Source organism: Paroedura picta, chromosome 1 (genome assembly GCF_049243985.1).
Source record: "Paroedura picta isolate Pp20150507F chromosome 1, Ppicta_v3.0, whole genome shotgun sequence".
NCBI lineage: Eukaryota > Metazoa > Chordata > Lepidosauria > Squamata > Gekkonidae > Paroedura > Paroedura picta.
Window position 1 is genome coordinate 12,490,052 of NC_135369.1, and position 12,587 is coordinate 12,502,638.

Here is a 12,587-nt window from a genome sequence, read left to right on the forward strand (position 1 = left end):
AGCCTCTTGTGGCGCAGAGTGGTAAGGCAGCGATATGGTGTCTGAATCTGTCTGCCCATGAGGTTGGGAGTTCAATCCCAGCAGCCGGCTCAAGGTTGACTCAGCCTTCCATCCTTCCGAGGTCGGTAAAATGAGTACCCAGCTTGCTGGGGGGTAAACGGTAATGACTGGGGAAGGCACTGGCAAACCACCCCTTCCATCCTTCCGAGGTCGGTAAAATGAGTACCCAGCTTGCTGGGGGGTAAACGGTAATGACTGGGGAAGGCACTGGCAAACCACCCCGTCGGTGCTTGCACAGGGGATACCTTTACTGTGGGATTATAGGTTAATTTCCTACAGGACAGATCACTTGGGCATGAAATTGGGGTCACTGTGGGTGGGCAGGTAACTGTCAATTCCTACACTGTGCAGGGGATTGGACTAGATGACCCTGGAGGTCCCTTCCAACTCTAGGATTTTAAACCCTGCCCGCTCCTGGTATTTCCCAACCAAGATGACAGAGTGGCCACTGCTTCCCTTCCCATCTCTCTCTTTGCTATTTTTTCAATAGATCTCTTTAAACAAGCTAGACTGCTTATTGGGAATTCAACAGAAGCCTGACACCAGGTGTCAATTTAGGGCTTCTGTCACATCACCAAGAGATTTGGATGCTATATGAAGCTGGGTAGCATCAGCATATGGACAGTGAATGCCCAAAATATGTGGGGGGGGGATGTCCCAACGACTTTACAGAGTTAAAAGCACAGTGAGACTCCATAGGAGAGGCTTTGGATTTTCACTGGCCTCTTGGATTTTCACAGGCAACGGCCTCTTTGGTTCTGGCCTCAATCTGGTGGAGTGACCTCCCAGGAGAGCTGAGGGCTCTGTTGGAGCTCTCACAGTTCCGCAGGGACTGCAAGACGGAACTATACTGCCAAGTCTTTGTTTGAGGATAGGGTAAGTAAGATCTGGGCCTCTCCCTGTGTTAGCTAGATCATTTATTTATTTATTTACGTATATTTCTATACCGCCCATTTCTTTGCAGCTCTGGGCCAAGATGTGCTCTCCTGGAGGCTAATCTTGTAGTCTGTAAGTGGGAGGTCATGTCACCATCAAGGGTGAGTTTTAATGGGTTTTTAATGAGGATTTTTATTATTGTTGAGGTTTTATGAGGATTACTGTGCTACGAGCCATATGTGGGAGTGGCGGGATATAAATGTAATTATAAATAAATAAACTCATCTCTGGGCAACAAAGATCAGTTCACCAGGAGAAAAAGAACTCCCATTTCCTCCCCCAAAATCTTCCTTCCCCCAAAATTTCCTGGTCCTTCTTAGGTTGCCAGCTTTCAGTTGGTAAATACCTCGAGAATTTGGGGTGGAGCCAGGAGTGGGCGGGATTTCTGGCAGGGAGGCGCTTCAGGGGAAGATAATCCTATGGAGTCCTCCCTCCAGGGGAACTGATCTCTGGGGGCTTGAGATAAACTGATTCCCATGGATGCCCAGGTCCTGCCTGGAGGTTGGCAACCCTAGCTGTGAAAGTTAAGTTTCCTTTCCCACCCCACCCCAGTTCTTAATTTCTCTTTTACCACTCTCCTTGATCCATGTTTGTTTTTATGGAACCCAAGTAGTCTTCGGCTGCGGAAGAAATGTCAATATCAAGGCTAATCAAATTTCACTTTAGACCGGAAGGTCCCTCTCTAGCCTCATCCGCTTTATCATCCTAGGCACATTCCCATCCGGTCCCGCCTCCTCCCCGCCCATTCGCTGCCCAGTCCCTCTTCTGTTTCAGCCTTTGGGCTTCTCGGCGACGCCATCGTCACGGCAGCCACGCCCACCATTTCCCTCCGCCCCTCCAAAGACCCGCCCATCAACCGTTGCCCCGCCTCCTCCGGCTTCGTAGCCTGGTTTTGTTTCTCGCGCCCGCTTCTCCTAATCGGGCCAATCGGGCAGCGCGCGAGAACCGGGCTGTGAGCCAATCGAAAAGGAGGCCTCTGAGGCAGAGGGGGATGACCCAATCAGAACGCCGAGGGTGTGATGACGTAAATCCACATTCACCAATCAGCGCTACCGGCGGTGGCGTTTGAAAGCGGCGGTTGGATAGTGGGGGGAGGGCGGGGACAGGGTGCGCGAGGGCGAGAGTGAGGCGGTGCTCGCGGGGCTCCGCCCAGCTCTGTAACGGACGGGTTCCGAGAGGCCTGGGGCGCTCGTTCGGTGGTCGCTCTCGCGGGGCCTGCCGGGATACGTGCTTGACGGGAGCGGTGTCGTCATGTCGCATAAGCAGATCTACTATTCCGACAAGTACGACGACGAGGAGTTCGAGTACCGGTGAGAGGCGGGGCTGCAGCCGAAGGGGGGCGTGGCCTGGGGGAATGGAACGGCGAAAACGGCCAGGGCGAATCTGGGGGTTCTTGGTTGCTATGGCAACGCCCTGGGAGCGCCTCGCGGGCGCCTGGGACGGCTGGGAAGCTCCGAGTGGAGCTTCCCTGGGCAGAGGCAGTCTAGCTCCGAGTGCCCGCTGTGGGCGGGGCGGAACGGCCTTTGGGAAATAGGTCACTCAGCTCCGTTTGTGGATCTCTGATGAGACCCAGAAGAGCTTTTCCAATGCTAAAGTCCTTAACTTTGGCCTAGCAGGAGAACATCTCAGGGGCTGGTGGCGGGGCGGATGAGTGGGGTTGCCAGCTTTGGGTGGGAAAATACCTGGAGAGTTTGGGAGTGGGTGGGGTTTGGGGTGGGGAGGGGCCACAGAGGAGCATAATGCCGTGGAGTCCACTCGGAAGCAGCCATTTCCTCCAGGGGAACTGATCTCTGTCGTCTGGAGATGATCTTTAATGCCAGGGATCCCAGACTTGAGCAAAGTCACTTCAGCCCCTGTGTCTCTCCAGCCAGTTGCTTGTTCACCGTTTACAGTTACAGGGTCTAAATATTCCTGATTTAGATCTTCCTGCGCTTTTCAGGCCTGCATGACTGTTGCTGGTCTGTCTGTTTGCGCCAAAAAATAAAAACTTGCTGGTAAGGGCTGGCCAGTGCTCACAGCTCAGGTGAAACGCACCTGCGCCACTCCAGACCAACCTCAGCTTCCATCGTCTTTGGACGTTGGACAGGGTTGTTGTGCAAACGAAACATTTGAGGCTTCCCACACAGGTTGTTGTGAAGATGAAACAGGAGGCTAAAGAACTCCTGCAACAGGATCCTATTTCATCTGCACAACAATCCTGTGTGGTAGGCCTCAAAGGTTCAGAGAGTAGAGAAGAGACACACCCGGTTTGTCTCTAGCAGTGAGGCCAACTACAGCAGTATAGGTAGAAAGAGCTTTTCTCTGGCCTCCCTGTCAGTCAGCCATTAGGTAGATGGGGAAAGCTTTCCCCTCTCAAAAGGAATGCCCACGCACACCCACAGACTCTCCTGCGTAGAATTAGGCAAGTGTTATTTCACAAAAATAGAGCCTCTTGTGGTGCAGAGTGGTAAGGCAGCCGTCTGAAAAGCTTTGCCCATGAGGCTGGGAGTTCGATCCCAGCAGCCGGCTCAAGGTTGACTCAGCCTTCCATCCTTCCGAGGTTGGTAAAATGAGTACCCAGCTTGCTGGGGGGTAAACGGTAATGACTGGGGAAGGCACTGGCAAACCACCCCGTATTGAGTCTGCCAAGAAAACGCTGGAGGGCATCACCCCAAGGGTCAGACATGACCCGGTGCTTGCACAGGGGATACCTTTACCTTTATTTCACAAAAATTAAGCTGAAACTGACCAATGGCTGAAGATCCATTGTTCATGATTATATATACATTGTTTTTTCCCCCGGGGTTTTTCAATTCAGTTCTGGCTCTTGTCCCACCATGCCAATCTCGCTGTTTTCCACTGCTCCAGACAGAGGACAGAGGAACACTCTATCTCGTCGTGTAGATAGCACCCCAACCCCCTGCCAAGCAGCTTGCCCTGCCACAACCCCTGTGACACGGTCGTTCGACCCCCAAAGGGGTCCCGACCCCCAGTAGATAGACAGACAGACAGATAATTCTTGAATCAAATAGTCTTGTGCGTATATCTGTAAGAACAGCTGAAGTGTGTTCACTTTACAAATGAAACTGGAGCCCATTTATTGGACAAGTGTGTGATTGGACAAGTGTGTGATTCTCATCAAATGTTCAGCTATACGCATATTGAATGTTATATTCAATATGATTCATGTTTAAGGAAATATCAAGTATCCTGTACATGGTTAGTACACTTCTTTGCTGTAATTTATGGACACGTGTGCATGCACACTATCTCAGATATAAGATGGGAGTTTTGAGTCCATCAACTAGCTACTGAGGCATAGTGGGGTAGGAATAATGAGAGCTTCTGCCATGTTGGGTATTTTAATGGGGATAAGACTATTGTGACCCGCCACGAGCCTACAGGGAGTGGGGAAATAAATCTAAATATTTATAATAAATAATAATAATAATAATAATAGTGAACACATTGTTAAAAAGAGAACAATTATGTTTCATGTATCGTTGATTAGTTTTAATGTAAACCGTCCTGAGCCTTCGGGGAGGGCGGTATATAAATCTAAATTAATTAATTAATTAATTAATCAGGTGGAACAAAATTTAGATTTTAGTACTGTATTTTGTATTTAGCAGCCAGCAAGATAGAACAAAGACAGATTTCCCTATTCTATCCTAAGGTACAATAAAATCAGAGTCCAGTAGCCCCTTTAAGACCAACAAAGATTTATTCAAGGCGTGAGCTTTTGAGTGCAAGCGCTCTCCGTCAGACTATGAACTGACCATCATAACAGTATCCTAAGGTAGTGAGTGATATATTGCTTATGCCTTGAATACAACTTAGCTAGTTTTAAAGGTGCCATTGGACTACCGCTTAGTTCTGCTTCTTCAGACCAACATGGCTACCCACATGAATGCCATTTAGCTGTCATAGTTCATACGTAGTTCATGTCATAGTTCATTCATCTGATTTCCATGGGTGGATCTAATGGGAAAATGCTATGGAGATCTATACTCTGTTAGATTGTTAAAAATGATGTGGAATAGGCGCTGCTCCATCACCCTCAGATGGTTTTTCTTCTTGCATGAGATGTTTTCTCATACAGCAGATTCTGTTGAATGTGTTGTGCTGTTTTATCATTTTGGTCTGTTTACATCGGGCAGGGTGTAAAAAATGAAAGAAATATATCCGTGTGTTTCATAAGGCACACAATATTTTGGGCCAGCTGCACTCTGTTTCCACTGATTTCAGGCCCTCTCTGCTTTTGGTCTCGCTGCAGGCATGTGATGCTGCCTAAAGACATTGCAAAGCTGGTTCCCAAGACCCACCTCATGTCTGAATCCGAATGGAGGAATCTCGGTGTGCAGCAGAGCCAGGGCTGGGTTCACTACATGATCCACGAACCAGGTGGGTTGCAGAGACAAATTTCTGAAGGCAGCCGAGGCTAGAGAGAGAGAGACTTCAAGGTGGGAGAGGAAATGCCAAATGACACCAGGTCATGGCTAAGCTGGACATCTGTTTGGTAGAAAGCAAGGCCTTTTGAACCTTCCCTGTAGAGGTGCAAGGAAAGACTCGATCGCAATGTGTACTTCAAACAAACAAGATTTGATCTTGCTGCAAGCAATCAATGAAATATCATCAACTTTGAATCTTGCTGGAATTGTAGTGTTTGTGTGTTTCTGATGAAAGAAGAAGAGTTGGTTTTTATACCTCACTTTTTACTGTCCGAAGGAGAAGAAGGTTGGTTCTTATATGCTGCTTTTCTCTACCCGAAGGAGGCTCAAAGCGGCTTCCAATCGCCTTCCCTTTCCTCTCCCCACAGCAGACACCCTGTGAGGGAGGTGAGGCTGAGAGAATCCCCATATTGCTGAAGAAGAAGAGTTGGTTCTTATATGCTGCTTTTTTGTACCCAAAGGAGTCTCAAAGCAGCTTACAGTCGCCTTCCCTTTCCCCACAACAGACACCCAGTGAAGCTGAGAGCCCTGAGATTCCTGCCCGGTCAGAACAGCTTTATCAGTGCTGTGCTGAGCCCAAAGTCACCCAGCTGGCTGCATGCGGGGGAGCGTGGAATCTTACCTGGCTCGGCAGATTAGAAGTCCACATACATAACCACTACACCAAAATGGAGTCTCACAGTGGATTACAATTGCCTTCCCTTCATCTCCCCGCAATAAACAACCTGTGAGGTAGGTGGGGCTGAGAGAATTCTGACAGGTTCCACTCGGTCAGAAAAGTACTATCAGGGCTGTGACAAGCCCAAGGTCACCCAGCTGGCTGCCTATGGGAGGAGCAGAGAATCAAAGCTGGCTCACCAGATTAGAAGATGCCACATTTAACCACTACACCATTCTGTTTTCTCCAGTTTTCATGCTATGTAGGACATGCATACACACAAATGATCTAATGTAGCATCAATGCATCAAATCTCAAGAGTATAACAATGGATGCTCTTAAAATGAGGCACCAAGGGGGTACTAGTCATAGTAAGCCAGTGTGGTGCAGTGGTTAAATGACTGGTCTCAGATTTCAAATCCTCACTGTGACACTTTTCCAGCCTAAACTTCCCTTTCAGGTAATTTTTTTATGTGGGAAGGGGGAGAGCTAAGTAAACCATGCTGAACATTAAATAAGAATATACTAGATCAGGTGGCCAAAATGTGGCTCTCGAGATGTCCATGGACTACAATTTCCATGAGGCTGATGGGAATTGTAGTCCATGGATGTCTGGAGAGTTCCAGTTCAATCACCCCTGAACTAGATACTGCTATTAGCCATAAAGAGAGATGTAAAGCTACACAATTCCAAGTAGTCCATATTTATTTCTCCTTGACTGAGCCCTTTGCCCTAGACACCAGGTGGCACAGCATGTGTTTTATCTCCTTCTTAACAGATCTCTGCTTCTTCCTAAGAGTTGTATGTATTGCAGCCACTCATTGAATCCCTGGTTATTATTTAGATCCATGCCTTATTTTTCTCTCAAGACCAGGTCTCAAAGCGCTTTCTGATTATAATCCCATGCAAATCTGTTCAGGAAGTCAGGAACCAGAAGGTTGAGCAGCAAATATATATTAAGATTGAAATACAAATATTTATTAATAAGTGCACATTAAGCAGATTAAAAACAACCTTAAAACATAAGAATCACAGTCATATCTTTTATTTCAGGATTCTTATGCCACCAAAGAGCCTCTTGTGGCGCAGAGTGGTAAGGCAGCAGAAATGCTAGCTGAAGCTATCTGCCCATGAGGCTGGGAATTCAATCCCAGCAGCCGGCTCAAGGCTGACTCAGCCTTCCATCCTTCCGAGGTCGGTAAAATGAGTACCCAGCTTGCTTGCTGGGGGGTAAACGGTAATGACTGGGGAAGGCACTGGCAAACCACCCCGTATTGAGTCTGCCATGAAAACGCTAGAAGGCGTCACCCCAAGGGTCAGACATGACTCGGTTCTTGCACAGGGGATACCTTTACCTTATGCCACCAACCAGGTCATGCTATTATATTGTATTATATATGCGTACATATAGTTTACTTGTCCACTGGTGAAGGCCCTCTGGGTTGAAACGCATTTGGGTTTCTAAGGTTTTTGTTCCCTATTGGTTTCTCACAATGTGTTAAAGGTACAGGGGTTTGTGTCCGGAAATCTTGTCCTCTGGCCCTTGGCAGTTGGGCAATATCAGCCAGATTCCAGGCTCTTCCCTTTAGACAGAATAAGCCGTCTGCGGGAGAAGCCCGTCTCTTAGCTTCGAATCTCAGGGACCACCTCTCTCGAGTACATCTCGTAGGGAGCACTTTGCTCTTCTGATTCCAACCTGTTAATGATCTGTGGCCCCAGAGAAGTTCACCTTTTCGAGGCCTTTTCGGCCGCGGTTCCAGCCGGGTGGAACGAGTTGCCAGCAGAGATCCGGGCCATTTCGGAACGGTCAAAGTTCCGAAGAGGCTGTAAAACGGCAGTCGCCCACCAGTCTCTCATCAGCTGAATTTGGCTCCCCTGCTCTTTCTCTCCCCCTTCTTCCCTCCAAACTTGGATTGTAAACTCCCTTGATTCATGAAATTAGGGTCATTGTGGGTAAGCAGGTAGTTGTGAGTTCTTGCATTGTGCAGGGGGTTGGACTAGATGACCCTGGAGGACCCTTCCAACTCTGTGATTCTATGAACTGTCTCCAGGTTTTAGTGACCGAGCTTGTTTTTCTTTTAACCGATTGTTTTATGCGTTGAATTTTAATAATAATTTTTGTCAGCCACCCCAAGACTGCTGCCAGAGAGGGGCAGCCTAAAAATATAATGCTAAATAGATAATGAGGCCACCCACTGGGATGTGTTCCATGTCCTGTTTGTTCGACAGTACTTCTCTAATCCAGAGGTACTTAGGTTTCAAAGTCCAAAATCAACTAAGTGTGCAAACTTGATTGAAGGAACTTGCTTTATGCCCCAGTCAAAAGTAGGCATTATCATCATTATTATCAATTGAATTTATATCAGATGGCTCAGGGTGGTGTACATCCTTGTTAAACAGACAATACAAAAATACAATATGTACTAAATATTAATCACATTGAAATTTCAACAGTATACTAGCCCTTAAAACAGGGGTAGTCAAACTGCGTTTGCTGGCAGGAGCTCATGGGAATTGTAGTCCATGGACATCTGGAGGGCTGCAGTTTGACTACTCCGGCATTAAAACAAATTTAAACATAATGAACAGTTGTCCAGTCCTTAACACCAGCTCATTCCAGATTTTCCCCTTGGGGATTCTGGAGGGCCCAACAGATGTTAAGATACAACAGATGTAACCCATAAATTCTTGCATTAAATAGATGAGACTGTGCAGGCCTCTTGGGGGGTGGGCTTGAAAAAGGGATTCAGACCCTTCGTAGCAGAGAATTCTGTCCAAGCCCCCCGAACTCCACTTGAGAGCCTTTCACATGCCGTTTCCTTTCTTCCCTTGCAGAACCGCACATCCTGCTTTTCCGACGGCCCTTGCCAAAGAAGCCAGAGAAGTGACTTGTGGGTAAACATCCCTCAGGAGTTTTAGATACAAGCACCTTTTTTAAAAGCCCTGTGTGTTTCTGTTTGACCAATGTTTCGCTACGTCCCCCGGATGAGACCCACGTCTGGCCCAGCTTTCCTCACCTCAGAAAAACTGTCTTATTGAAAGGGACTGAATTGGCGGAGTCAGCAGACTTCACGACAGTTGAAATGCAATTTCCTCACACTGCCTTTCGCAGCCGAGGGCCGCTGCTTTTTCACGCGGGGGGTCTGGTTGAGTTTTTAAATCGGGGAATCTCTCTGTGCGTTTCCTCTGGTTGGGTTTCTTTTTTTAATGTGTGTGTTCTAAATCTTATATTTCAAGTTCTCCTTTCGGAACTTATAAAGTTATTCTAGAGACGACTGTTCTTATGGCTCTTTCAGTAAAGCACCGAGATTGTACCTTGTCTTTTATTCCTGAGACTAATTGTTGGGGAAATGCTGCTGAAATGTACAGGTTGAAAGTTTTAGCAGGGTGTTAATGAGCAGATGATCAGCTCACTTCTGACTGAAGCAGAGGAATCTGTGCCAATCTCTTTGTCAGGCCTCCTAAACCGGGGATTTCCAACCCCCTAGGGGTCAACGGAAGCTCCGGAAGGGATCTGCAACATTCCATCTCCTGCCTTAATGCACTTGGCCACAAGCTAGGAGAGCTTGGTAGCTAGGTCATGGGTGTAAATATCAAAACAAATACAAAAACTTTAATGGCATCCAAAGTATATAACAGTATACAAATTAGTTCTGTAACACAGATCTATAAAGCTGGAAAAATTACAGCAGACAAGGGACCAGCAAATACAAATAGATAAATCCAGTGATGTTTACTGATTTGCCCTGTGGGTCATAACTATAGATAAAAACTTGGCTGCCTGTTCAGTGGTCTCCAAGCAATTATCAGTAAGCAGCAATTCAAGAGACCTGGCATCTGTGACCTTAGGGAAAGGTAAAAGTGGGGAGATCAGATCAGAACGTTGGTTGTTATACATCTCACATCGCAAACTAATATGGCAAACTGAGTCTGGTTCTGCATGGCAATACCTGCGAATTCTGTCATTGTGGGGAATTCTATACCTGCCTTCAACCATTGCAGAAGGAAATACATTTAGCCTGGCTAACATAAGCAGTCTGCAATTTGAAGGTATTATAAAGTTGGAGAAATAATGTGACAGAGTTTGGGGTATAGGATAGACCATGGAGAACACAGCCCCCCTGCACCAGCGTAAATTATCTGGAGATCAATATCTTGGATTCTTGTTTGGATGGCTTGAAAAATATGGTCCTCTCCAGAATTAGGTAAAGAATCAAGGTCAATACGTATGGATTTAATTTTAGAGGCAATGGCCTGAGACCATTTCGAAGAATAATGGTCAGATGGAAGAAGAGCAGGGAGACTATTTGGGGTGTAAATATCAAAGGGGGGAAATTGGTTGTGGCGTGGTATGGTGGGGTCTGGCCTGTCCTCTCAGCTCCTGCCCTTGCCAGCCTATATGAGGCAGAGCAACCATAGTAGTAGTAAAGGCAGGAAGAGGGAGAAAAAGGGGGGGGTGATGATGTTGCTTCCCGGGGACATGGCCGGCAGGCATGGCCAGCTGACATCAATCCCAGGGCTCATCAAAGTCCGAAAGTTTATTTCACGGGCTCCTCCACGATCTAAAGGTTGAAAAAGGCTGCTTTAAGCAGACATGGTAATGCATTTCTATAACAACTCCACAACAGAAAGTATACAGGGAATGTCTCAGCTTCAGTCCCCAGCAATTACATTGTCAGGATCTCGGGCCTGGTTTCTACATTGTGAGCAAATATGGTGCTAGAACAGACCACAGCATGGCTCGTATCAGGACCGCATTGCGTCTTGGGGACATTTCCTCTGCTCATTCCCTGCAAGCAGAAAACCAGCACAGCAAACAAAGGTAATGAGCCTGCAGCTTACCTGTTTGGCTAGCTTTCTGCTTGTGGGGTATGAATGAAGAATCAGGATATGAATGTCCGAAGAATCATTCGAAACTGGACCCAACCCCCTGCAGCGACAACAGCCCATCAAGCAGCTTTATTCTCCTGCTTGTTTAAAACAGATGTTTGGTGGCAAGTGTTGGGCAGCTTTATTGATAAAACTATTTAAGGGTCCAGGATTGGGATTAGAAGAAGAGTTGGTTCTTAGATGCCACTTTTCTCTACTCAAAGGAGTCTCAAAGCGGCTTACATTCGCCTTCCCTCTCCTCTCCCCACAACAGACATTCCTGCTCGGTCAGAACAGTTTTATCAGTGCTGTGGCGAGCCCAAGGTCGCCCAGCTGGCTGCATGTGGGGGAGCGCAGAATCGAACCTGGCATGCCAGATGAGAAGTCGCACTCCCAACCACTATACCAAACTGGCTCTAGGGTTGCCAGCTGTAGATTGGGAAATACCTGGAGATTTGTGTGTGTGGGGGGGGGGGACTGGAAGTAGGCAGGGAGGGGCCTCAGTGAAGTCTAGTGCTATGAATTATATTCTCCAAAGCAGACATTTTCTGTGGGCTGATCTCTGTCAGCTGGAGATGAGTGATAATTCCAGGGGACTGGCATCCCTAAATGATATACGTGAGCAGCTTTCTACAGTGGGAGGGTTCATAGCTCAATTCTTAGATGCTATTTTTGTAAAGGTTGGAGAGAGAGGGCCACATTCAAATTCTCATTGAGCCATGAAGTTCCCAGAGTGATCTTGGTCCATTTATTCTGTCAGCCTAGCATGTGTATAGCCACCTAAAGAGGCCCAACAGCTCTTCGGAACTTGGCTGTGAGCCAGGTAAGCCGTAATTAGTATGTGGATGGGAGGCCCTCCAAGGAACACTGTTGAAGAAGTCAGAGGCCGAACTGCTGTTCACCTCTTAAGACCCCTTCAGGGATTGATAAAAATCTCTTGCAACTTGATGCCTGCTTAATTACTCATGTGAAGAGGAAAGGGGCATGTGTGGGGGGAGTCCCGGATATTTCCTGAACGGGTGGAATTTTTTTAAAAAAAGGATAGGATGCAAGATGAAAGAGAACTGGGTGCAGCAACCCTTTAAGGAGTTACAAGCCAAAAGGCAATCAATCCCTTTTTGAAACCTTTCAAAAGTGGTAGAATGCCTGCTCACTCTCAGAATGTCACAGGTTCAATCCCCGACATCTCCAATTATAATCGGTTAACAGGGAAAGCCAAGGTATTTGCATGCTGTTTTTCCATATCGCTCAAGTTTTCAGTGAATAAGGCTTATTTCAAACATAACCCCCCCCATTTAAAACATCATCGCTCAATGTCGGTGGAATAGGAACGTCAGAATATTATGAAGCATCGCAGTAGTTGCACAAAACACTCAAGTTTGCATCGGTTTTGAAAAAGCAAGCAAAGATGTTGCAGCCCCTGGTTCACTAGGGATGGTTTAAACCAGGAGCACCCAGACGGGGGCTCTCCAGATGTCCGTGGACTGTTGGCAGGGGCTCATGGTAACTGTAGTCCACGGACATCTGGAGAGCCGCCGTTTGGCCACTCCTGTAGCGTAAGGTGACCAGATTTTAACATTGGTAAAGCGGGACACCACTGACGGGGGGGGGGGTCTTGATTAAAAATTTGGTCT

General features: G+C 47.2%; 1 protein-coding gene across 1 annotated transcript; it reads left to right on the top strand.

Annotated features, from left to right (window-relative positions):
* The first annotated feature begins 2,077 nt into the window (after positions 1-2,077).
* On the top strand, positions 2,078-9,403 carry CKS1B (CDC28 protein kinase regulatory subunit 1B). Its single transcript, XM_077321899.1, has 3 exons — positions 2,078-2,306; positions 5,252-5,379; positions 8,920-9,403. Exons 1-3 carry the CDS (start codon positions 2,248-2,250, stop codon positions 8,970-8,972), a joined length of 240 nt encoding a protein of 79 aa, XP_077178014.1. The 5' UTR covers positions 2,078-2,247; the 3' UTR covers positions 8,973-9,403.
* Positions 9,404-12,587: the final 3,184 nt, after the last annotated feature.

Bases quoted from the DNA above. Each gene is read 5' to 3' on its own strand.
- CKS1B (XM_077321899.1), top strand. From the start codon at position 2,248: ATGTCGCATAAGCAGATCTACTATTCCGACAAGTACGACGACGAGGAG. The intron at 2,307-5,251 runs GTGAGAGGCGGG...GTCTCGCTGCAG, and splicing joins GACGAGGAGTTCGAGTACCG to GCATGTGATGCTGCCTAAAG. The intron at 5,380-8,919 runs GTGGGTTGCAGA...CTTCCCTTGCAG, and splicing joins CTACATGATCCACGAACCAG to AACCGCACATCCTGCTTTTC.